Below are 25832 nucleotides of genomic sequence, written 5' to 3'. Positions count from 1 at the left end.
CAGGTAAGGTTAGGGTATAAGGTACAATAAGGGTCAACGATAATAAGGAATATATAATGTCCAATATGATCTAAGGTTATGTTGTGTTGCAGAGTTGAAGCATTTAAGTAGGGTCAGTGGGATAGGCCTTGCAAAACAGGTAAGTCTTTAATGATCTTCTGAAGTTAAGATGGTTGTAAATCGTTTTCACAGTCTTTGGTAGTGCATTCCACATTTGTTAATTCCAGTACAAGTGAAATAGTAACTGTCTTCTTCGTTTCTATTCGTAAAGGTGGTCAACATGTCGTTGAAAGTGCAGACGAGTAATATCACAAACAAAAACGATCCCAAGTCCATCAACTCCAGAGTTTTCATCGGCAATCTCAACACAGCAATCGTAAAAAAGTCAGATGTGGAGACCATCTTCTCTAAATACGGCAGAGTGGTTGGCTGCTCGGTCCACAAGGGCTACGCATTTGTGCAGTACTTAAACGAGAGACATGCACGGGCAGCTGTACTAGGGGAGAATGGACGAGTACTTGCTGGACAGACATTAGGTAAGGATGATCCCCATATTTTCTTTCTGTATTCTAACAAAACGCATCAGGAACCATTGCAGTTTGGTAAGGGTTTGATTGAAAATTGCCTCCCACGTCCCAGATAAAAGTAATCCATATGTAAATCAGAGTCTATTGGCGGTGGTGCTCTAGTTTGCCAGCCCCAGAGAGTACACAAAGAATTTGTAAAAACTGAAAAAAGGGGGCAGGGAGGGGAGGCAGATGGAGCAAAGCCCGTGATAGCCTAACCAAGGGGTCCTTTTACTAAGGTGTGCTAAAACAATGGTCGTGGTAGTGTAGATATGTGTTTTAGGCGCACGCAGAATTATTTTTTAGTGCACCTACAAAAAATGCCTTTTTTTGCTGAAAACGGACGTGCGGCAAAATGAAAATTTGCCACGTGTCCATTTTGGGTCTGAGACTTTACTGCAAGCCATTGACCTAGCAGTAAAGTCTCATGCGGTAACCGGGCCATAATGGTCTACGCATGTCAAATGCCACTTGATGCGCATAGCTGCCGCGCATCAGATGCGTGTAGTAGATGCGCACCAAAATTGAAATTACCGCAAGGGCCACGCAGTAACTAGGCAGTAACTCCAATTTGGCGCGTGTTGGGCACACAGAGAGGGGCATAATTGAAAGGGGTGCCCAAGTTTTCCTGAGGACGTCCTCGCAGGACGTCCTGGCGAAGGGGCGGGGAAACCCATATTATCAAAACAAGATGGGCGGCCATCTTTCATTTCGATAATACAGGCGGGGACGCCCAAATCGCAAAATTTAGGTCGACCTTAGAGATTGTCGTCCCTGATTTTCGGCCATAATGGAAACCGAGGACGCCCCTCTCAGAAACGACCAAATGCAAGCCATTTGGTCGTGGGAGGAGCCAGCATTCATAGTGCACTGATCCCCCTGACATGCCAAGACACCAAACGGGCACCCTAGGGGGCACTGCAGTGGACTTCATAAATTGCTCCCAGGTGCATAGCTCCCTTACCTTGTGTGCTGAACCCCCCAAAACCCACTCCCCACAACTGTACAACACTACCATGGCCCTAAGGGGTGAAGGGGGGCACATACATGTGGGTACAGTGGGTTTCTGGTGGGTTTTGAAGGGCTCACATTTACCATCACAAGTGTAACAGGTGGGGTGGGGGATGGGCCTGGGTCCGCCTGCCTGAAGTGCAGTGCACCCACTAAAACTACTCCAAGGACCTGCACACTGCTGTCAGGGAGCTGGGTATGACATTTGAGGCTGGCATAGAGGCTGACAAAAAATATTTTTAAAGGGTTTTTTGAGGGTGGGAGGGGGTTGGTGACCACTGGGGGAGTAAGTGGAGGTCATCCCTGATTCCCTCCGGTGGTCATCTGGTCAGTTTGGGCACCTTTTTGAGGCTTGGTCGTAAGAAAAAAATGGACCAAGTAAAGTCGTCCAAGTGCTCGTCAGGGACGCCCTTCTTTTTTCCATTATCGGTTGAGGACGCCCATGTGTTAGACACACCTCAGTCCCGCCTTCGCTATGCTTCTGACACGCCCCTGGGAACTTTGGTCGTCCCTGCGACGGAAAGCAGTTGAGGACTCCCAAAATTGGCTTTCGATTATGCCGATTTGGGCGACTCTGGGAGAAGGACGCCCATCTCCCGATTTGTGTCAAAAGATGGGCGCCCTTCTCTTTCAAAAATAAGCCTATCAATAGAAATCAAACAAAATAAAACATGGAAAAGAAAATAAGATGATACCTTTTTTATTGGACATAACTTAATACATTTCTTTATTAGCTTTCGAAGGTTGCCCTTCTTCATCAGATTTGCTTATTTCCGATCTGAGGAAGAAGGGCAAGTTTGATTTCTATTGATAACCTTAAGAGAGGACTAACACGGCTACCACACCTCTCCACAAAAATAAGCCTAATAGGCACCTACACGGCTTAGTAAAAGGGCTCCCAAGAATCCAAACTTTAAAGAGCTGAAAGAGACATTTTCTTAAAGGGACCTTTGGGGCCTTTATACTGTGTTGCGTTAGGTGTTAACACACGTGTAATGCAGGGAAAATGGCCTAATGCAAGATGTACGAAAGCATTCAGAGTTAGTTTTGCCATCTGCACACGCTATGCATGCAGTAATTTTGGGGAGAGTGGGTGTGTCAGGGGCAGAGAATAGATAGTCTCATATAACCCAGCATCTAATGCTTCCAGATCCAAAATTCTAATTAAGGCAGATTTTTTAGCATGGGAAGTCATAGACCTCAGTGACGACTCATTTCATAAGAGCCAGATCAACTCTTAGCTCGCCTTGCCTCTTCCCTGGTCTATAATGGCTTTTAAATTTAACTCATTTTACCCTTTAATTATAAATTATTTTCATTTTTTTTAACAAATTCACATCCAATCTATGAGTTATTTGACCAGAAAAATTTTTTTCAACAATATGTGCCTTAATTTTGCCTGCAGTTATAGACAAAGGCCTGATCAAAAATGGCTGTGAGATCGATGTTTTTTTTGGACGTTATGAGTACGACGTCCCAATTCTGACTCGGATGTTCTTTTGAAAATGCCCTTCCACATGTTCAATACTATGTATGACCACTTCAGGAATAGATTATACACCACCTTGGGTGATTCTCTTCATAAAATGATTATTAAAACCAATAAATAAGTAAAAAAAAAAAGAAAAAGATAAATTTGCCATCACACGATAGCTCTCCACGCACACAACATTAGAGATACATGGAGAAATCTAAGCAGTTGGAGGATGAGACAATACACATGGACAAAAAGGAGGAACAGAAACAGAACTTACATGCATCTCAAATCACGTTGCAAAGAAAATGCTCACCCTGCTAACTTGTGACTTTGGCAAAGGTTGAAGAAGTTATTTGGTATCATTGACTGAGATCTGGATGGTTTTTGCTCGTTTTGGAAAATGGGATTCAGTCTGTAATTTGGGACAATATTAGGGCAAGACCAGGAAATTGAGGGGTGGGATCCCCAGGAGTTCCATTTTATCCCCTCGGCTTGCCATCTTTACCTGAGCCGTATGGTTTTGCCAGTGATGAACCCGTGATATTCAGCTGCAGGAAGTGGCCGAAGTTCATATTAGAGGCTCTCAAGCAAAAGTTTTGACGGGTCCTCAGAGTCAGGGGCTTCTACTTCAAAGGATCTGGAGCAGTTGCAAGTCAGCTTCGTTGGGGTCCCCTTCTACATGGCTGGGGCCACTTGGGTAGTATTTATGCCACTGGCGATAGGTGGCATTAAAGGTCAATCAATGATCTGCAGTCTTCAAGTTTCTAGTTTTTATTGATATGCTGATTATAGAGATCCATCTCAGTGGTTTACAATAAACTCATACTATATATAAAAAAAAAAAACAAGAAAGGAGAGAGAGAAAGAAAACGGGAGGTGAAGGAAAAGGGAGAATGATAGTAAGGGAAGTGACAATTTTTTTTTCATAGGGGGGAGCGGTGAAGGGTAATAGAGTGGGTGTCATTGTTTTCCTGAGTTACACTCTGTTGTAGTCCTGTTAGAACAGGCAGTGATTACATTCTAAGAACGTTCATTGAAAGATTTCTCAAAAAAAAAAGAAATCTTGAATCTGAACACATCTGGTGGGACTGTGCGACTGGCTTAAGATGAATGGCTTGAAACTAAATCCTGGGAAGCCTGGATCAGTGCGGTTGAGTTGTTTACAAAGTGGTCTTATGGCTTCAGCTTCACTCACAAGCCAGTGTGTATAATTTGGGAGTTTTATTGGACGCTGAATTATGAATCTCTTTATAAAGGTGAATAATGAATCTCAATAAATCCTATATAATAATTCTCACCTCCAATGTTCTGAAGCTGCCTGGCATCCTGGCTTCCACCGTGGTCTGCTAGGTGCCGTAGATCAAAATGACGTCACGAATCCCACTGATTGGTTGCGCCTCGGGTGACGTCACCAGCGGGACGCACAGCAACAAACCACGACCCAGCCAGCAGCAAACAGCGAGCCAGGCAGGAGGAGGAGTAGGGAAACACAAGGAGCGGGAGCGTGTTTCCCTACTCCTCCCCCTGCCTAGGAATCGCTCGAGACTGGCTGTAAACATCCTGAAGCACCCGTGCGCAGTAACCGCCATCAAAAAAACGCTGCCGCCCTCCCTCTCCTCTCCAAGTCCGGATTCGGACTGTCGGAGAGGAAGAAGAGGAAGGAGAGCGCCTGCGGTGACTGTCCAATGTGGAGGAAGCAGGTGAGGGCTCAGGGCAGCCGTCGGGGTCCACTGTTGACTCGGAAGAGGGGGGAGGGACAGAGCAGCGGGTCCGACTCCAGCACCGTCATCCCCATTCACTCAAAACAATCGAAGCAAACCTGTGAGATGCTGCAGGATGATTAATGCACAGGAGTGGAAGTGAGCAACGCAAGTCTACAGTAAGCAAGGAAGCCCATTGATTAATCTCTGTTTCCACTCCCCTACGCAGCCGTCATTGGTATACACTCAAAACCAAGCAAACCTAAGAGCTGCTGCTTCACACTGGCATTTTAAAATTGTTGTTCCATCTGAAACAAGTCTAAAGCTATTTCAACTGGATAGACAGTGCCTTAAAACATGGAGGACAAAAGGAGGGGGGAGACAGACAGACCCTGCAACTGGGAGGGAGGGGGGACCCTGCAACTGGGAAAAAGGGAGGAAGGAAGGGAGGGGGAGACCCCCCTGCAACTGGGAGACAGACCGGGGGAGGGAACGACCCTGGAACTGGGAGGGAGGGGGGACCCTGGCACATACTCTCATTCTCACACACACTTGCACCCAGTCTCACTGTCTCTCTGTCACACACACACTCGCACAGTCACTCTCTCTCTCTCTCACACATACTCTCTCAAACATACACACTCCGAGGAAAACCTTGCTAGCGCCCATTTCATTTGTGTCAGAAACGGGCCTTTTTTACTAGTATATAAATAATATATCAGATGTGACTTCTACTTCTTTTGCAAATTTATACATGCTCTAAAGTATTCTTCTGTTTGTGAGAAGGCACGATACAGCGACTCTTGTGTATTTTCTTTAGTAACATATTTGATTACTGTAATGGAGTGTACCATAGTGGAGTGGAGGAGTGGCCTAGTGATTAGAGCACCGGTCTTGAAATCCAGAGGTGGCCAGTTCAAATCCCACTGCTGCTCCTTGTGATCTTGGCCAAGTCACTTAACCCTCCATTGCCTCAGGTACAAACTTAGATTGTGAGCCCTCCTGGGACAGAGAAATATCCAGAGTACCTGAAGGTAACTCACCTTGAGCTACCACTGAAAGGTGTGAGCAAAAATCAAAATAAATAAATAAAGATTCCATTCAGAACCTCAAACAGTAGCAACATTCCATGTAGAACCCTAAAGTATAACAAGCAGAGGAGTGGCCTAGTTGTTAGAGCACTGGTCTTGCAATCCAGAGAAATATCCAGAGTACCTGAATGTAACTCACCTTGAGCTACTACTGAAAAGGTGTGAGCAAAAAATCTAAATTAAATAAATAGATAATGCATTATCTTGAGATCTTCCAAAGGATTTGAGAAGGCTACAATTAATTCAAAATACAGTGGTGCATCTTTTAGTAGGGAAGGAAGGTTTGATCAATTTAACTCTGTTATTGGCTAGCTATGGGCTTTAGGTCACTTTTTAAAATTTGATGCTTTACATACTGGCACTCCTAAATAAATAAATACCTCGCTGATTGTTTAAAACCCTACATGTGCATGGCTATAGAAGTACCTCCAGGATGAGCAGAAGCAGTGAACCATTGTCCACGCACACTTGGCTTCACCACAGAATAAACCCCACACGGGCAGCAGTGGTACCTCACACACACTTTCCAACAACACACAAACAGTGTGTCCCTTACAATAGGGAGCTCCCCTCCCATCACTAGGAAAACTGCACCTTAGCCCAGTAGAGATTTACAATATTGTACCCCCATGCGTAGAAAAACTAATGAGAGCGTGTAATTACAGGGTAACCGCTGAGGATTATTATTGGGCTGATTTTAATAAGTTATCATACAGTTTTACAATAAAGCCAATTATGCGTTAGATTATTTACTAGGACTGACATTAGGTGGATCAGCTTAGGGACACTGATTTGTGTTTTGTTTGGTTGGTTTTTTTTTTCTACTTGAAAAAATGTTCAAATTAATTTCCATTCACATAGAAAAAAGAAAAGGGAAATGTAAGGAAACATCACAAGATAACCTAACATAAATATTATCCCACTGACCCACATCAAATGAAAGGAGGTTTACCATAACAAAAATAATCATAAGAAAACCAAGAAAATATCCTTAATAAACAGCACCATCATAACTTACTTAACTGCTATCTACTTCAATCACTTATCATGACGCTTCAGAAAATCTTACAATTATAAAGACTCCTAAAAATAGACTCCTTCCCTTGGTAGGTGGTTATACATTTGAGGAAAAAGAAAGCACCCGCAGTAATCGCACAAGGTTTCAGACTTTAAGAAGCCTTTCGTCTCAGCTGGGTTGCCCTGGAGACATCAGGAAACACATTAAGGTTATCCCCAGAAAACCTTTCTTCTTTCTTAAGGAAATAAGTTTTCAAAACAAGCAATTTATCATTCTCATTAACAAATGTAGCCAAAAGAGTGGAATGAGTAATAATAACGTCCAGGATTATCCTCCAAGAAAGCTGTCAGGTCAACACCTGAGGCTTCTGATTGATCCACCTGTTGGCCAACTGTTTCCTTTTCCTTAACCGGCAAATAACAGCGGTTACTCAGCTGGGTAGTCTCAGAATTTGACAGACCTAAAATCTCCTTGCGATAATTCCTTAAAAGGTATATCGAAGGAAAATTAACCGATTTGTGGTTAATGAACAATAACACAACGTAATCTGACATTTCCACAGATGACTAATGGTACAATTTTAGAGCAATTTTAGAGGTCATACTCCTGGGTGAAATGAAGTGTGTATGTGTTCTGTCACCTGCTCTTACTAGCAGGGGCGGCCCAAGGCAATCTTTCACCTGAGGCAAGAAATGAGCTGCTGCCATAGCTCCTCTGCCTCCAACTCCACCGTGGCCCCGACCTCCACCCTTCCTTCCCCAAAATGACCTTTTCTTTTTTGTTTTTCTAAAGAAGGCAGCAGCAGCGACTCCCATAAGCTGCCCTCTCGCCGGTCCCAGCCCCTTCTCTCTACTGCGGGCGGCCCGCCTTTCTGACATCATTTCCTGTTTCCTCAAAGTAGAAAGAAGGGGCTGCGTATGGGAGTCTTTGCTGCCGCCTTCTTTTGAAAAACAAGAAAAGAAAAGAAAAAGGTAATTTTGGTGAAGGGGAGAGAAGGAAGGGGGCGATGCTGCCTCGAAAGAGTGCCGCCTGAGGCCCCTGCCTCAGCTGGCCTAATGGTAGGTCCTCCACTGGGCTAGTAATCATTTCTATAGCGCTACTAGACGTACACAGTGCTGTACACATTATATGCAGGTACTTTCTCTACTCCAGTGGGCTCACAATCTTGCTCTTTTTAAATTTTGTTAATGTGATTTTTATTCTCGCCTGATTTTTTGAGTTTCTTTTATAAATTGTAATCCTTTGGAATAACAGTAGTATAAAAAAACTCTGATATTTTGTTTTGTACCTTGGGCTATAGAGGGTTAAGTGACTTGAGCAGTATCACCAGGGGCTGCAGTGGGCATTGAACCCAGTTCCCCTGGTTTTTAGTCCACTCTGCACTAACTGTTAGGCTATTCCTTGAACGTTAGTGGCCAGTGTAGGTTTCGGCTTCACTTTCAGCCGAAACCGGAGCAGCAAATGTTCTTACCCTTGGGTGTAACTGCTGTTAACAATCATTTGGATGATAATTGTGCTATTCATTCCCATTCCTATTATGCCTCAGTTTCTCATTTTTGTGAACTGTCTTTGTTAGATATCTCTTAGCAGACTGAAACTTTTCTGTAAACCATTCTGATATGAAATTGAAGAGTGGTGTAGCAAGCAAATCTGAATCAAATGAATAAATAAATAGAATTTCAGCCACTGATTTGGTTTCGGCCTCTCTCTGCAGTGGTGAAAGGCAGCCATGGATGAGGAAGGGGACCTTAGGGGGAGTGGAGATTACATTTTTTGCCTTATGAATGTATTGTAGTTTGATTCACGATACAATGTAATGGTGTCCCAGCTGTTGAAGATAACAAGAGACACACGGATATTCGGGCTGCTTTAGCACACCCATGCCAGGCTCAGCACGAGCCTCCTGCCTCCACTTACAGCACTAAAAGCAGGGCTTTTTTGAGGGGGTACTTGGGGGTACTGAGTACCGGCACCTTTTCCATTGTCTGCTAAAATTGACCCATGGTCTCCAAGTTTTAATGAAAGAGCTCAGGCCTTACACACCAATTCTTGTTATAGATTCTGTGACTGGTTGCAGGGGGCCTGGCTATTATGGGGTGGGTCCCTCAGTGATCACCCCACCCCTGAAGGGTGGCCTGGCATTTGAGTACCGGCACCTTTTTCGCTAGAAAATGTGCACTGGCTAAAAGAAACAATGATTGCTGGCAAAAACAAGCTTGATTAATACAGGTCTGCATCCCCTCCCAGGACTGGGGCATTAGTATTGTGAGGATAATGGAAGCATGTTTTGAGACTACCACCTGCCCCAGATAAGAGGTCACACGTTCCAAACCAAGCTGTGCGATGGGCTTTTAATCGACCGCCATTAATCTGAGGTTTTTATTAATCACAGACATCAACATGGCTGGAGAACCCAAACCCCACAGGCCGAAAGGATTAAAGAGAGCCGCCTCTGCCTTGTACAGGTAGGTCTCCAAATCTTCCGATCCCTGACGTAGGGATAAAATGGGGCAGGTCCTCACGGGGGTCCAGGATATGACACACAGTATTAAATATATGATGTTATAATGAATTGCATTTTCACTTGTGCACTTGCAAAATCTGTTCAGGTATTGCTGACTCTTCTGCTCTAAGGGTCTTTGAAACTGGAGTGGTCCCAGCAGGGCCTTGCTCTGCTAGGAAGAAAAAGATGGCTTTAGCCGAGCAAGGAGGGCCTAGTGAGCATTCAGTTCCTGCTCCCTGTTCCAATTACATGATTACAGGTAGAAAAATTCCCTTTGTGTTCAGACTTAATTATAGGACTAACCAGTGGCGTAGCCACAGGTGGGCCTGGGTGGGCCAGGGCCCACCCAACAGTAGCACACGTTTAGCGGTAGCTGGTGGGGATCCCAAGCTCAGCCAGCTGAAGACTTCCTCCTGATGGTAATGAAAACGCTACTCTCCACAATACTGGCACCTGCACATGCTCAGTTTTCAGCGCATGCTTGCTACAGACGGCCAAGGTGGAAAGAAGCGTTTTCCCACCAGCTGAGATATTTTTTGGTGGTGGTTGGGAGGGGGGGGGGGGCAGAACACCTGGTGCCCACCTACTTCTTGCCTAGGCCCACCCAAAATCTGTTGTCTGGCTATGCCCCTGGGACTAACTCTGAAACTTCAGTCCTATTTCCAGGCTCAATGCAGTAAAGCAGTGTATTAGGTCTCTGTACTAAACATCCATGTACTAAAAAAAACTTTTACTCCCCATGCAGTAAACTAAGAATATACAGATTATCTCAGTGTTAAAACTGACAGAAACAAAAATTCTGCATTGAGAGTAAAATGTTTGAGCTGGGACTGGCCCCCACACCCTGACAGGAAGGGAGACGTTTAAAAACATTAAGCCTGACCCTCACCCCCTACTCCTCCTGCAAACTTTTCCTAGTGTCCCATAGCCCCCCACACTCTCCAGCACCTCAAATCCTCCACCCCAAATTTCCATAATTAATATACATGAGATCCATTTGCATACAATGGACGCAGCACATGCAAATAAATCTCAACATATTCATTATGGAAATCCTGAACACCCAACTGAGTTGTGGCCCTCGAGAACCACGGATGCCCACTCCTGGCCTAGGGCTTCGGATACCCTTAGGCCGGTCCTGGGAATAATTAATCTAAGAGTAAAACTGCCTCCCTGTGTGAGATAAGGGTATAATTTGTACGGCACTGACTTGCATAAAGGAGACATTTTGCATGGAAATGGTTTGTAGTAAGAATATGTGTACGTAAAGTCTGCACAAAAAGCCCTTCAATGGCAGTGATGTTCTTGGAGACAGAGGGCCAAATGCACTAAACCTTAACGACCCTCTAACAACCCTTTAACGAAGGAAATTCCTAACCCTTGCATGCATTAAAGGCCTTTTTCCGACGAAGCAAGCAGCTAACGAAAACGGAATACAAAAGAGTAACTACCATTGTAATGTGGGCGATTCGGGATGCACTAACAATACCGAAGATTACACCGAATCATTTACCGCGACATATTAAACGTATGGTCAGAGCAGTCGTAAAGGCCTGAGCTGTCATCTCCTCGCTTCCCCCTGCACCTTAAAATTCCAAGCTGGCACGTTGGAAAAACAAAATAAACAACACAAACATGTGGCTCCCCGCTTCCCTCTGCATACAATACTAATGAAACGGATACAAAATTAAAAAAGGACTGGGAGGGGGCAAGGGTGCACGTCAGGAGCATCCTCTATGGATGGCCTTGCCCTTGCCCCCACCCACCCCCCCCCCCCTGAGGTTGCCGCTGCTCCCCGCTTCTCCCTGTATGAAATAAAAACTCATAAAAATCAAAACTTTTGCAGCGCCGGGCCCCCCTCCCTTCCTGTCTCTCTCTGTACTCCTTCTCCCATAGCTCCGCCTCCCAGCATCCTCCGCCCCCATGCCCCGCCCCCTGAGCTCATCGCCACCGCTCCCCCCCCTCTACCGGACCCCCCCTCCGCTTTACCGGCCCGCGCAGCGCCTCTCACCTCTGTGTGAAGGCGCTGCAAGGGATGGAACAGCTGATCGGCGATCACAGTTGCCTGCTCCGACGTCTCTCTCTTCTTCCTGGGCCCGCCCTCCTCTGACGTTAGTTATCTACGTCAGAGGAGAGCGGGCCCAGGAAGAACAGAGAGACGTCGGAGGAGGCAGCAGTGATCGCTGATACGGTACTATGTAAGCCACATTGAGCCTGCAAATAGGTGGGAAAATGTGGGATACAAATGCTACAAATAAATAAATAACTTGGTGCCAAGAAGTAAGCACCACAATGGGGCATGTTTTGCGTCAATGTTATAGCGGTACTTAGGCGGGCCTAAGTCATTACACAAACCTGCATCGGTACCCCAAAAGTACATAAGTAATGCCACACTGGGAAAAGACCAAGGGTCCATCGAGTCCAGCATCCTGTCCACGACAGCGGCCAATCCAGGCCAAGGGCACCTGGCGAGCTTCCCAAACGTACAAACATTCCTATACAATCAAGCCATTGTGACATCACTAATGAGGTGGCTCTATTGGTGGAATGAGCCACTATGACACACAATAGGTTAAATCACTGCTCTATGTAATAAAAGTGAGCCAAGTAGAGGACATAAGTACATACGTAATGCCACACTGGGAAAGACCAAGGGGTACCATCGAGCCCAGCATCTGTCCCACGACAGAGTAATGCCACACTGGGAAAAGACCAAGGGTCCATCGAGCCCAGTATCCTGTCTACAACAGCGGCCAATCCAGGCCAAGGGCACCTGGCAAGCTTCCCAACGTACAAACATTCTATACATGTTATTCCTGGAATTGTGGATTTTTCCCAAGTCCATTTAGTAGTGGTTTATGGACTTGTCCTTTAGGAAACCGTCTAACCCCTTTTTAAACTCTGCTAAGCTAACCGCCTTCACCACGTTCTCCGGAAACGAATTCCAGAGTTTAATTATGCGTTGGGCGAAGAAACATTTTCTCTGATTTGTTTTAAATTTACTACACTGTAGTTTCATCGCATGCCCCCTAGTCCTAGTATTTTTGGAAAGCGTGAACAGACGCTTCACATCCACCTGTTCCACTCCACTCATTATTTTATAGACCTCTATCATGTCTCCCAAGTGAGATGCAACCTCTTACACCAGAAAGAGCCTTAGGTTTCTTGAGAACTTTGAAGTTGGGTTTTTTACTCGCTAAAGAACATCCGTTTTAAGTCTGTTTTTGAGGCCTCTTTTCCTTTTGCCTCTGGAATTAAGGTTGGCACCGTCTTATTTTTCTTTTAGGAAAATGTTAAAAACTTAGGGGGTCTTTTACAAAGGCACGTTAGCGGTTTTAGTGCCCTCTAAACACTAGAGACGCCCATAGAAATATATGGGCGTCTCTTATCCTTAAGACACTTGAATTCTTTATTTTTAGGTTCAAAAATAAGAGTTTTCCCGGATTTATCAAGGGAAACTCAAAAACGTCGTAAATTATTTCTAGCCTTGCGCCCAAGGGCAATGGCCCTGGGGGTTAATTTTCTTTTGAAATTTCCTTGTGTTTGTAGGATTTTATACCATACTAAACAATACCAATTTTTTGAACCTAATCAGTTGGATATTTTTTTGAAAAGTAAAGAGAGTATAATTGTGAAAGTTTAGACCCAAATGAACACTGTATAGCACTTAGGAGTGAATCTATGGGGCTTAGCGCGGCTCTTGCTTTAATTTGAATTTTTTTTTAGTTTGATTTCCTATGAATCTTGGATTATTTCTTAATTATTGTGGACGATGGGTATATAGTCAATTTTCCTTATTTGTAATTACTATTGAAAGAAAGTTTGCAAATATGTAATATTATTCTGTTTTGAATATTATGTATCTCAAAAGGTTTATAAATAAAGAATTAAAAAAAAAAAAAAAAGAAATATATGGGCGTCTCTAACGTTTAGTGCGTGCTTATTTATAGCATGCACTAAAAACCGCTAACGAGACTTTGTAAAAGGACCCCTTACTTATTTGAACAATAATCTTATTTTAAGTTAATGTTTGTTTCAGATTTTAAACTTTGTTAATGTGATTTCATTAGATTGTTGTTCTCTCCTGATCTTTGGAGTTTCTTTTACAAATTATAGACCGCTTTCAATCCTTTGGAATAACAGTAGTATAGAAAACTCCTATATTCTATTTTACCATAGTCAACGGCTGGTGTACATGGCTGTACCTAGATGCGCCAATCAACGTACGCAACTGATAGCGTTCTATAGACACCCATAGCCTGCCCATACTCTGCCCATGTGTACATCCCCCTGGAGTTATCCACAAACTTACAGAACGGCATCTAATGAATATACGCACATCACCATTGATTAGTGGCGCCAGTGACACGTGCAACTGATGTGCATTTCTAGGGCCCATTTATAGATTGGCTTGAATAGGGTTACCATATGTCCGGATTTACCCTGACATGTCCTCTTTTTGCCAATCTTCCCGTTTGCCCAGAAATCCGGACAAACGGGCAGATTGCTAGCCTCCCCTCCCCTTAGTTACTACTGCCCTGGTGGTCTAGTGACCTCTTCCACCTTTGGGGCAGGAAAGAGCCCCCTCTTTCCTGCCCGGAGCGCTGCCCTGCATGCCTCCTTCCTGTTTGTGATCTCGGCGCCGATTCAAAATGGCCACAGAGAGTTGAAGTGACCATTTTGAATCGGCGCCGAGATCACAAACAGGAAGGAGGCATGCAGGGCAGCGCTCCGGGCAGGAAAGAGGGGGCTCTTTCCTGCCCCGAAGAGGCCACTAGACCACCAGGGCAGCAGTAAGGTAAGGGGAGGGGAGTGACGAGGTGTGTGACGGGGGGGGGGGGGAATGGGACAGGGGGAGGAGCGAGGGCGTCAAAGGGGGTGGGGTGGGGTGGGAAAGGGGGTGGGGCGTGAAGGGGCAGGGTGTGAATGGGGAGGGGCATGTGTCCTCCTTTTTGGGGGATAAAATATGGTAACCCTAGGCCTGAAAGACTTTAGTATAGGAGTGAACACGTATTGCTTGGAAGCTGTGGCGTGCCTAGGTTGGCTGCTAGCTGGGGCGGATTGCCGTTACAGCCCACCCGTACATCACCCCCCCCCCCCCCCCGGCGCATCACCCACCTCTCCCTCCTCCGAAGCGCATCAGCCTCACCGCGGAGCAGTTGAACTGCTGTCAGCTCCGCCAGTCCCCTGCCCCAGAACAGGGAATAACATCAGAGGGGGCAGGGAACCGGCAGAGCCGAAAGCCACATGACTGCTCTGTGCACCCCCCCTTGCTGCCTGCACCCAGGACAGACCGCCCCCACCGCCCTGCCCTTTAGAGCTTGGAAGTTCTTAAAATAGGCATCAGGGTGTCTTAATCTACTATAATGAACTGTGATATAAAAATTACTGAAAAAGTACAGAACAGTCTTGTTTTGCTTTTCTTCACATTGTAAAAGTATGAAGAGGTTCTCAAAACACTGCAGACTCAATTAAAAGCTAATATTGAATTTTACATGCTGGTCAATACCTTGAAACATGGCCAAGAAAGGATGGCTTATTATGGTATAAAATTCTATACCGTGTTATTTTGTGACAAGATTGCAAACGGTGATGCCCGGTTGAAGAAGGAGACCATTAAAATCCATGGTCCTCCTCATGGCCCTCGGTTGCCTCTGAATGGTCAGGAAATTAAATTTCAGAAGTTTAGACTGAACAGATGGTGCTTAGAATTATAGAATATTGATTTCATAGCCATAAAGCTCAGTACTGAAGGAAGGATTATATTAAACCTTCACCAGGATAGCATACGCTGTAATTGGTGGAAAATTACTATGAGATCACCAGGCTTAGATCAATATTCAGGTACCACCGGACTCCTCTGTGTGTTTACGCTAAGGAAACAGAGTAAATGTTATACAAAATGAGTCCTTGTAATTCCAGGACTAATCACAGAACTTTGATGTTCAGGTATCAGGGGGCTGATGAAGTAAGAAGGGGAGATTGAGTAAAGCAGGTATGGGGCCTTGTGCGGACCAATTTGGTGGGCCCCCTCCCCCTCCCCCCAGGATATAAGGTTTCAAATGAGGCATCATGGATTTATTTATTTATCTAAACAGAATTCTTTAAAATGGTACAATGCCTCTGAGAAGCGCAAAACCAAAGGGCAAGTGAGAGCGAGAGGGAGGAGATGGAAGGACTGGCCAGCGATGTGGTGAGAGGTGTCTAGAAAATCAATGCTGAGGAGCACAATTACCAAAGGGGAAGGGGAGAGAAGGAGGCAGAGGGGGAAATGGAAGAGAAGCTTTAACTTTTGGCCAGCCACCGGTTAAGCGTGGGACCCTGTGCAGTCGCCCCAGTTGCCCCTGCAATCTCATTCGTTTGCACATACAGCTGTGAACACTCCTATTGACCTGCTGTGCTAATGCCCAGACTTGCAGATCTCTAGTTGAGTTGCAGGCACAGCTGGAATTGGGAAGGAGAACTGAAGGAACAAGACACAGAGAATGCCAGCAAGAATAAGATTAGCAAGGCCACAAAAGATCATTTGTTAACTCTGAATTGTACTTGAAAAGGACAAAGAAAAGCAATTTCTGTTGTTCTGATTTCCCTAGGTCTATAAATTATTCATCTTTAATCCAACTGTATTAGTAAGTGAATAAATAAGAATACATCAGAGTATTATTAAAATAATTTGTGATGCATCAATAATGCATGCAGAGAATCATTTGTTATATCATTACATCTGTCTCTCGTCAGTCATCCTTTCCTCTCCTACTTTCCTCCGTTCTTTCTATTGTGCTTCCTCCTCCTTTTTCATGGTTTTTGTCTGTCTTTTTCTCTTTCATTTTCCTTCTTTCTTTTTTCTACTTTTCTTTCTCCATTTTTCACCCCAGCTCCTAACTTACCTGCACTTTTCCAATGTCCTATGATGTTTATACTATTCATATCATCAATAAGGTATATATTGCCATCTAGTGGTAAAGGGTAGGAAACTCTGACTAAAGGTGGGTTAATTTATTTTTTATTTTTGTTACATTTGTACCCTGCGCTTTCCCACTCATAACAGGTTCAATGCGGCTTACATATTATATACAGGTACTTATTTGTACCTGGGGCAATGGAGGGTTAAGTAACATAGAGGGGCATAATTGAACAAAAACGTCTATCTCCATGGGCGTTTATCTCCGAGAACGGGTCCGTGAAGGGGCGGACCGAACCGTATTTTCGAAAAAAATAGACGTCCATGTTTTATTCAACAATGTGTGAGCTGGGCGTTTCTGTTTTTCAGCGATAATGGAAAATGAAAGCGCCCAGCTCAAAAACGAATAAATCCAAGGCATTTGTTCGTGGGAGGGGCCAGGATTCGTAGTGCACTGGTCCCCCTCACATGCCAGGACACCAACTGGGCACCCTAGGGGGCACTTTTACAAAAACAAAAAAAAAGGTAAAAGAGCTCCCAGGTGCATAGCACCCTTCCCTTGTGTGTTGAGCCCCCCAATCCCCCTCAAAACCCACTGCCCACAAGTCTACACCATTACTATAGCCCTAAGGGGTGAAGGGGGGCACCTACATGTGGGTACAGTGGGTTTGGGGGGGTTGGACGACTAAGCATTAAGCAGCACAATTGTAACAGGTAGGGGGGGATGGGCCTGGGTCCACCTGCCTGAAGTCCACTGCACCCCCTAACAACTGCTCCAGGGACCTGCATACTGTTGCCAGGGAGGTGGGTATAACATTTGATGGTGAAAATAAAAAGTTGTGAAACATCATTTTTTTTGTGGTGGGAGGGTGTTAGTGACCAATGGGGGAGTCAGGGGAGGTCATCCCCGATTCCCTCTGGGGGAAATCTGGTCATTTAGGGCACTTTTTGGGGCCTTATTCGTGAAAAAACAGGGTCCAGGAAAAGTGTCCTAAATTCTAGCTAAAAACGCATACTTTTTTTCCCATTATCGGTGAAATGCGCCCATCTCTGTTCGGCAGATAACCATGCCCCAGTTCCGCCTTCGCCACACCTCTGACACGCCCCCATCAACTTTGTCCGCATCCGCGACGGAGTGCAGTTGAAAACGTCCAAAATCGGCTTTCGATTATACCGCTTTATTCGTTTTTGTGAAATAAACGTCCATCTCCCGATTTAGGTCGGAACTTGGGTGTTTTTCTCGTTGGATTATAAGCAGGATAGTAACATAGTAGATGACGGCAGAAAAAGACCTGCATGGTCCATCCAGTCTGCCCAACAAGATAACTCATATGTGCTACTTTTTGTGTATACCTTACCTTGATTTGTACCTGTCCTTTTCAGGGCACAGACCGTATAAGTCTGCCCAGCACTATCCCCACCTCCCAACCACCAGCCCCGCCTCCCACCACCGGCTCTGGCACAGACCGTATAAGTCTGCCCAGCACTATCCCCGCCTCCCAACCACCAGCCCCGCCTCCCACCACCGGCTCTGGCACAGACCGTATAAGTCTGCCCAGCACTATTCCCCGCCTCCCACCACCGGCTCTGGCACAGACCGTATAAGTCTGCCCAGCACTATCCCTGCCTCCCAACCACCAGTCCCGCCTCCCACCACCGGCACAGACCGTATAAGTCTGCCCAGCACTATCCCTGCCTCCCACCACCGGCTCTGGCACAGACCGTATAAGTCTGCCCAGCACTATCCCCGCCTCCCAACCACCAGCCCTGCCTCCCACCACCGGCTCTGCCACCCAATCTCGGCTAAGCTCCTGAGGATCCATTGTAGTTCCTTTCCTCCTTTTCGTTCTATTTTAAAATTTGTAAACCGCCCAGTTCTTCCAATCAGCTTGGGCGGTATAGTAAGTTTTAATAAACAAACATAAACAGATGCAGACATCGATAGACCAGATTTAAGTACACTGAAAACTTACTCGTGTAACTCTTCATGGCTATGAATTCCTCTTTTTGTCAACTGAGAACAAAGGTGGTATTGAGAGTGTTTGAGATGGGGCCAAAGCACTGTAAGCACCAGTCATGAGTGTCTTCTCCAGAAACAGTCTTGTCATATTGCTTACACTTCTTAAAGCTACTGGGGGCTTTCTTCTGGGACATGGGGCCAAGAAAATTAGCTACAGAGAAATCAACTCAGTTTTGAAAAGATCGAGGTACTCTAATCCCAGAAAGTGGGTAAGAATTGGTGGACATAGAAATAGCTTTAAAAATGTTCAAAAAGCTTAAGAAGCAACAGCTAAGAGGGAAAAGGTCTGTAGGAAACCTGCATGACAGTAAAAAGTATTAAAAGTGGACATTTACTTTGAACTCAAGATGAAGGCAAGAGAAGGCCAATCAGTTCTATGGAAAATTAAGATGAAGGCAAGAGACGGCCAATCAGTTCTATGGAAAAATGAAGCCTAAGGAGGTCCCATGCAACAACGATGAGAAAGAACCTGTGTGCATGTGCAGCATCGCCTGCTTTAAACGTCTAGAAATTATTAGAAGCTGGAGTGGGTTTTCCAAATGAGCTCTGTTGGATGACGTTACCCATCTGTGAGGATTTGCTATTCTGTTTGTCCTTGGAGAAAGCGATTTCTGTTATCGAGGCCTATAGTTTATGTTTATTTCAAAATTTAATTGATCGCCAACCTACAGTAATGCCAAATCTAGGCGATTTACAAACATATCAATAAAAGAAAGGAACTTCAATCACATATAGGAAAGAAACATCATAAATCATTCATCCACAAAAATAACAAAGCAATTAAAAATACAGCCTAGATAAAAACGTGACAGTGCCACCTATATCCTGATATCCAATGTCACTGAACCCCAAAGGCCTCTACGAATAAATGTGTCTTCAATTTAGTCTTAAATACAGTGAAGGATGATTCTTGCTGAATCTTCAGAGGTAAATTATTCCATAGGTGGGGGGGGGGGGGGCCCATAAAGAAAAAAGCTCTATTGCAGGTAGATTTCCAATGGACCTAAGAGAACGCAGGATCCGAAAGGGAGCATAAGGAGCAATAAGGGCAACCAAGTTGTTGCAGAGTTGTGTTTATGTTATAGTTTCTATATAAATATACAGCTAAATTTCAAGGTGTATGCTATATATTTTTTCCTCCCCAAATGTCCGCACTTGTGACTTCCAGAGGGTCTTCATTTCTATTTCTAGAACAGCTCCAAGATAGCTAGAGCTGCTAATTGTCCAATCTTTTTTTTTCTTATACATATTTTTCTAGAGCACTTTATAGAGCTTGGTTCTCATCATATGTTAGTGGAAGTCGTTGCCAAAGAATGTAGTAAAAGCAGTTAGCTTAGCAGGGTTTAAAAAAGGTTTGGATAGTTTCAAAAAATAAAAGTCCATAAGCCATTATTAAGATAGGCTTGGGAAAATCCACTGCTTATTTCTAGGATAACCAGCATAAAATCTGTTTTACTGTTTTGGGATCTTGCCAGGTACGTGTGACCTGAATTGTCCACTGTTCAAAACAGGATACTGGGATTGATGAACCTTCAGTCTGTCCCAGTATGGCAAAGCTTACGTTCTTGTGAGTAGGAGGCAGTTTATAGAGCTCGGTTCCCATCATGGACTAAATTTTATATATCACACCTAAAAAATTGATGCCTAAACATATAGAATATACCTAAGTTTCTGAGTGCCCATCCCTGTGACTAAATCTAGACTTGGGCAGTTACGTCAAGTAAAAATTGGCATAATGCCAACAGCTAAATTCCGCGTGGACCAGGTGTATTCTATAACCACGTGCATCGATTTTAGAATCTCTTATATGGTTACTAGTAAAAAAAGGCCCGTTTCTGACACAATTGAAACGGGCGCTAGCAAGGTTTTTCTCGGAGTGTGTATGTTTGAGAGAGTGTGTGAGAGTGACTATGTGAGAGACAGAGAGTGAATGTGCGAGTGTGTGTGTGTGTGTGTGTGTGACAGAGAGAGAGTGCGACTGGGTTTGAGTGTGTCTGTGAGAGAGAGTGTGTGTGCCTGGGGCCCCTCCCTCCCACCCAGTTCCAGTGTCCCCCCCCCCCTTCCTCCGTGTTCCAGGGTCATCGTTCCCCCTCCCTCCCTCTGAGTTCCAGGGTCGTCCCCATTTTTATTTTTAGTTTTTGTACAGGTGGTGCATTCCCCCTCTTGTCCCCTCCTCCAAGTTCCAGACTCCCTCCCTCCCTCCCTCCCTCTGAATTCCAGACCCCCTCCCTCCCCCCTCCAAATTCCAGACCCCTCCCGCTCTCCAAATTCCAGACCCCCACCTCCCTGCCCCCCTCCCTCTGATTTGCAGACCCCCCTCCCTCTCTCCGAGTTCCAGACCCCACCTCCCTGCCTCTGATTTGCAGACCCCCCTTCCTCCGATTTCCTGCCCCCCCCTCAGAGTTTCTGACCCCTGAACCCCCCTGCCGTGACCCTCTGGAGCCTCCCTTCCCACCTCCAACCCTCAGGGCTTCGAGCCCAACTGTGAAGAAAGTTACGGACACAGGCAGGCAGACGCATAGAATGTTGGAGGTGAGAATTATTATATAGGAAGTGCGATATTCAGCATTTAACCACCTAAGCGACACCGCATAAAGATAGGACTGACTTTTATGGTCCAATTTAACCACTAAATTTAGGTGGTTAAGTACTGAATATCAAAGTAACAGCACAGAGAGAGTCCAAAATACAGCAAAAAGCACCAAGAGCCTTCACAAACGGGACACAATTCCTTTAATTTGGAAAATCAATATTTCAGTGTGGACCCGACACGGGCCATGTTTCGGCACACAGCGCCTGCATCAGGGGTCAAGTATGATCTAATATAAACTGAATACTGTGTACACTGACCAAACTCCTTCTTTATGAAAAGAAAGGAGTTCCATCTACTTCTAAAAAATGGTTATTCAACGCTTTAGGAACAGAAAGTCCCCTCGTTCCTTAATCAAGGAAGTACTGAATATCGTCATTTAACCGCATAATTGCCGACTCTGCCCCCAGACTGCCACAAGATATCCAGCTTTCAGTTTAGAAGTCTGTCGTGAGATTCAGCGGCTCTGACTGGTGAAGTTGCAGCTGAATATCAGTGGACAGACCCAGAGAAGCGATTGACCGGCCAGGAACCATTTCTAGCTGTTAAATTTCTTTGAATATCGAGCCCGTAGATCATAGAATACTAGTGCGAGTATTTACATCGGCTCCATGGCTGGGGCAAGTAGTCACACCTCAGCTGTACAAGTGCCCTTTCTAGAATTAGCCCCATGGTGGCAGTTAACATCTTAGGCAGAGGGATAAAAGTCCTGATTTAAAGCCCAGGACACAAGATGAAGCTAGAATATGGTAGATTTAAAACAAACAGGAGAAAGTTTTTCTTTACTCATGGTGTAGTTGGACTCTGGAACTCGTTGCTGGAGAATGTAGTGACAGCAGCTGGCCTTACGGAATTTAAAGGGGGTTTGGACAGATTCCTGAGGGAAAAGTCCATTGAACATTTTTTTTAGGGGGGGGGGGGGGGTTGCCGGGTTCTTGAAGCCTGGATTGGCCGCTGTCGGAGACAGGATGCTGGGCTTGATGGACCCTTGCTCTTTTCCCAGTATGGCGGTACTTATGTACTGTTAGCCTGGATGTTATTACAACCCTGCTACTTCAGCAGTTCAAGGTTATTTTTAAAAACACAGCAGTGAACAGAGCATTGCACTAAAAGATGGAAAAAATCCACAAAGAGTAATGTGGGTTAAAGGTTCAAATAGTGCAGAAAGTCATCAGGTGCCCCACTGATATCCAGCACCAGTACCCAGATCACTGTCCATGCATGCTCAACTGAGGGGTGGCACACACGCAGTCCCAGGATATCCAAGGCTTCAAAAGTGAAACAATGTAGCTGTTTTCCCCACCCTTAACAATAAGTCACTGTCTTACAATGAAAAATTGTTCCCTTCCAACACTACTGATTACTTTGATACATCTTCAAAGTTCTCATAATTACCTGGACTTTCACCAGTCTTTCACTGTGCCTTTCACATCTCCGGTACATTTATTATTTACTGAATTCCAATAACGTGTGTTAGATTGTTTGGCCCTCAGCCAAACTAGGTCCCATTAAAGACACGACAGAGCAGTTCAGCTTGGTGTATGTGGATTGGTTTCAGGATGGCACCAACAGTTTTAAAAGGTTTTATTCCAGTGATTTATATTACAGAGTTTCAATGGTCACACTAGCCCTTGAGACAAACGTATTCTGCTTGTGGTACCTTTTGCGTCATGGGCGTAGTTTGACTGTTTCATTTGGGGAGGGCAAAATGGAGCGGAGCATATTAGCATATTTATTTGTATTATATATATATATATTCAAATGAATATGCTAATATGGAGGAAGGAAGGAGGAAGGAAGGGAAAAAGAGCTGCCCGTCCTGTTTCTTGCCCTCCCCACTCTATCCAGCGTCTCCCCTCCCCCTTCAAAGCATCTCCCAAACGACAACGTGGATGCAACAGCAGCAGCTCACACAGGTTTGCTTGCTGTGCTTGTGAACGGCGACGGCTGCATGGGGGAGTGGAAATGGCTTCCTTACTTCTGTTACAGTGGACGCCTATCTCCTGGCTCACTCCACTCCCGAAGCTGCAGAGGCGAACGGGCGGGTGGGAAAGCAGCAAGCAAGCAGCCACGCTGAACTCCGTCCTTCGCTTCCTGAATCCTGCCCTCTCTCTGCGTCCCGCCTTCCTCTGATGTCATTTCCTTTGGGGAGGGCGGGACGCTGAAGGGGCAGGATTCAGGAAGCGAAGGACGGAGTTCAGCGTGGCTGCTTGCTTGCTGCTTTCCCGCCCGTTCGCCGCTGCGGGAAAGAACACGTCTTCGTCGTCTTGGTCGTTTGGGGGGGGGCACTGCCCCCCCCTCACCCCCCCCAGTCTACGCCCATGTTTTGCGTGAAAATAACGGCTTTCTGTTACAAAACAAAACAGAGAGAAAATGTTCAAACAGCCCAGAGGGGCTTCATATAACTCGAGACTACCTGTACATCAGGAAGCTCTTCTTCCAAGCCTTTAATACCTAGGGTGACTGACTATACACTCATTCTGCTCATGGACTAGCTGGCTACACACACTGTAACATAGATCACTTCCTTATCTCTTGCTTAATTATACAAAGAATGTGCCTTGAGTTCAGCTAACCATTTAATTATCCCAACTGACTCTGTACCACACATCTTGTTCCCATCAAATATCTGCTCTTGGCCCCTCAGTTGAATGTTCTAATCCATGCTCATTAGGTGTATCATTAGTATGATTCTAACACTGTATTATATCTCTGGTATCTGAATTGCAGCACTGTCAAATGTGTATATTTTTCCTACTGTTTCATGCTAGTTTTATTACTAGGTTTTAATTTCCTTGTTTTCAGGTTTACCCCATTTATTCTGTTTATGTTTATTCTTGGTTATTTTACTATTGTTACGCTGTTAACAAAATTGTAAGTTTGATGTTAAACTGTACCTGCTGTACACTGCCTTGGGTGAATCTTGGCCTGGATTGGCCGCTGTCGTGGACAGGATGCTGGGCTCGATGGACCCTTGGTCTTTTCCCAGTGTGGCATTACTTATGTACTTATGTACTTAATAAATCCCAATAAATAATTTCAAGAAAATTTTGATGGAAAGAACAGGATAATACATATAAAATGTTTAGTAAAAGGCAGGTCACTTAACCCTCTACGCCTCCGGTATCAACCACAAAGGAGGGTCATCAGGAGTCCACTCTGACTCAGGGGCACATCTGAATTTGGATCCTTCGATGAGCCTCCTTTTTACATGAGCAACCCATCACCTTCCCAGTGATTCTGCATTCTGAAGGTAAAATAGACCGTGTTGTGGCTTATGTAAGACTTGGTGTTAACAGATTATTATAAGGATACTTGCATTTTAAGCTTTGCTGCAATAATGTTCCAGATAACTGTAAGCCACATCGAACCTACCCATAGGTGGGAAAATGTGGGGTACAAATATTATTAATAAATAAATAAGTGTTGAGTTGCTTATTTTCTAATAGGAACAATTCAGTCCCGTTGTTATTGCTGGACATGTCTAGTACATTTGATTTAATTGATCTAACCATGCTACAAAGGTTTCATTTGGTGGGGGTTGGTAGGTGTTGTCACCTTTGGATTAGTTCTTACCTAATTGGGACATCTCTGTCAGTACAATTTAAAAATGGCATCTCTGTCCCCCAAAGGTATCAGCTATGGTGTCCCACAAACTAGGTCTTCTTTCCTCATGCCCTAATTTCACATCTTTAGGGAAACTTTGCGGAAGGAGTTCTAGGCTGCGCGTTTGGTCCTAGTACAAAGGCCATGTGATCTTTTGGTTTCAGATTCAGACATGTTTATTCAGCAATTGTTTCTCTGGGGAAGAAATCAGATGCTGTAAAAATTACCTGGCAGGGATTGCATCAGTAGGATTTGAACCCCATCGTCCTGCTCCAAGTGCTAGTCTACTCTGCTACACCTCAAGAATGCAGGTCTTCTCCTGAGTGCAGTTAAGGCAAGGATTCTTTTTTAATTGAAATCATTTCACATCAAACTTAAAACAAAACTAGACTGCAAAAGTCTCCATAAGAAATATAAACCACAAATCCAGCCTCCATCAAGGAAAAAGAGGAGAAATCAAAAAGGAAAACACATAGGAGCTTTCAATTACTTCAAGTCTAAGAAAAAATCAGCACCCCAAAATAAACAATGAAAGAGAAATCCTACAATTTAGAAATATTTCAGTTACTATACTTCATGTATCTTTAAGAGATTCTCCAGCTGTAATGCATTCAAGAATGCATATTTCAGGCCTTGTTAGGTAAATAGAAACTTGCATGGAAAAAAAAAGTACCTCCTACTTCAAGGACTCATTCTTTGATTGCAAAAATGCTTTGCTACACATTTGCGTAGCTTTACAAATATCCAGAAATACAAAAAAATCGGTGTCCATAAAAAACGTATATATTTATGAAGAAAATAGGCCTTCAATAAGTTAATCCTATCTGCTTCAGTAAGAGATGTGGGGCAAGGATTTTAACACACACATATACCCCCCCCCCCCCCCCCCTGTTTATTAAAGCTTAGCTCAAGTTATCTGCACTGCAGCAGGGCCCATTTTTATAGTTTTGTATTTTCAAAATGACATGCATTATGTTAATCAGAAAAAAGGCACCTGTTATTGAGATAGACATGGGGAAGCCACTGCTTGCCCTGGGATTGGTAGCATGGAATGTTGCTACTCTTTGGGATTCTGGAATCTTGCTATTCTTTGGGATTCTGCATGGAATGTTGCTGCTCTTTGAGATTCTATGTGGAATGTTGCTACTCTTTGGGATTCCGGAATCTTGCTATTCTTTGGGATTCTGCATGGAATGTTGCTGCTCTTTGAGATTCTACGTGGAATGTTGCTACTCTTTGGGATTCTGGAATCTTGCTATTCTTTGGGATTCTGCATGGAATGTTGCTACTATTTGAGATTCTACGTGGAATGTTGCTACTCTTTGGGATTCCGGAATCTTGCTATTCTT

The 25832-nt window shown here is 44.6% G+C and overlaps 1 protein-coding gene across 1 annotated transcript in view; it reads left to right on the top strand.

The window, feature by feature from the left end:
• Window positions 1–25832, top strand: part of LOC115476308 (RNA-binding protein Raly-like) — a 99938-nt gene that overhangs the window by 36292 nt on the left and 37814 nt on the right. Inside the window, exons 2-3 of the mRNA XM_030212605.1 lie at window positions 272–536; window positions 9256–9328. Coding sequence (XP_030068465.1) covers window positions 281–536; window positions 9256–9328 — 329 coding nt within the window. The 5' untranslated portion in view covers window positions 272–280. The remainder of the gene's footprint in view (window positions 1–271; window positions 537–9255; window positions 9329–25832) is intronic.

Source organism: Microcaecilia unicolor, chromosome 8 (genome assembly GCF_901765095.1).
Source record: "Microcaecilia unicolor chromosome 8, aMicUni1.1, whole genome shotgun sequence".
In the NCBI taxonomy this organism is placed as follows: domain Eukaryota; kingdom Metazoa; phylum Chordata; class Amphibia; order Gymnophiona; family Siphonopidae; genus Microcaecilia; species Microcaecilia unicolor.
The sequence above is the reverse complement of the archived record's forward strand: the minus strand, read 5'-3'. Positions and strand labels throughout refer to the sequence as shown.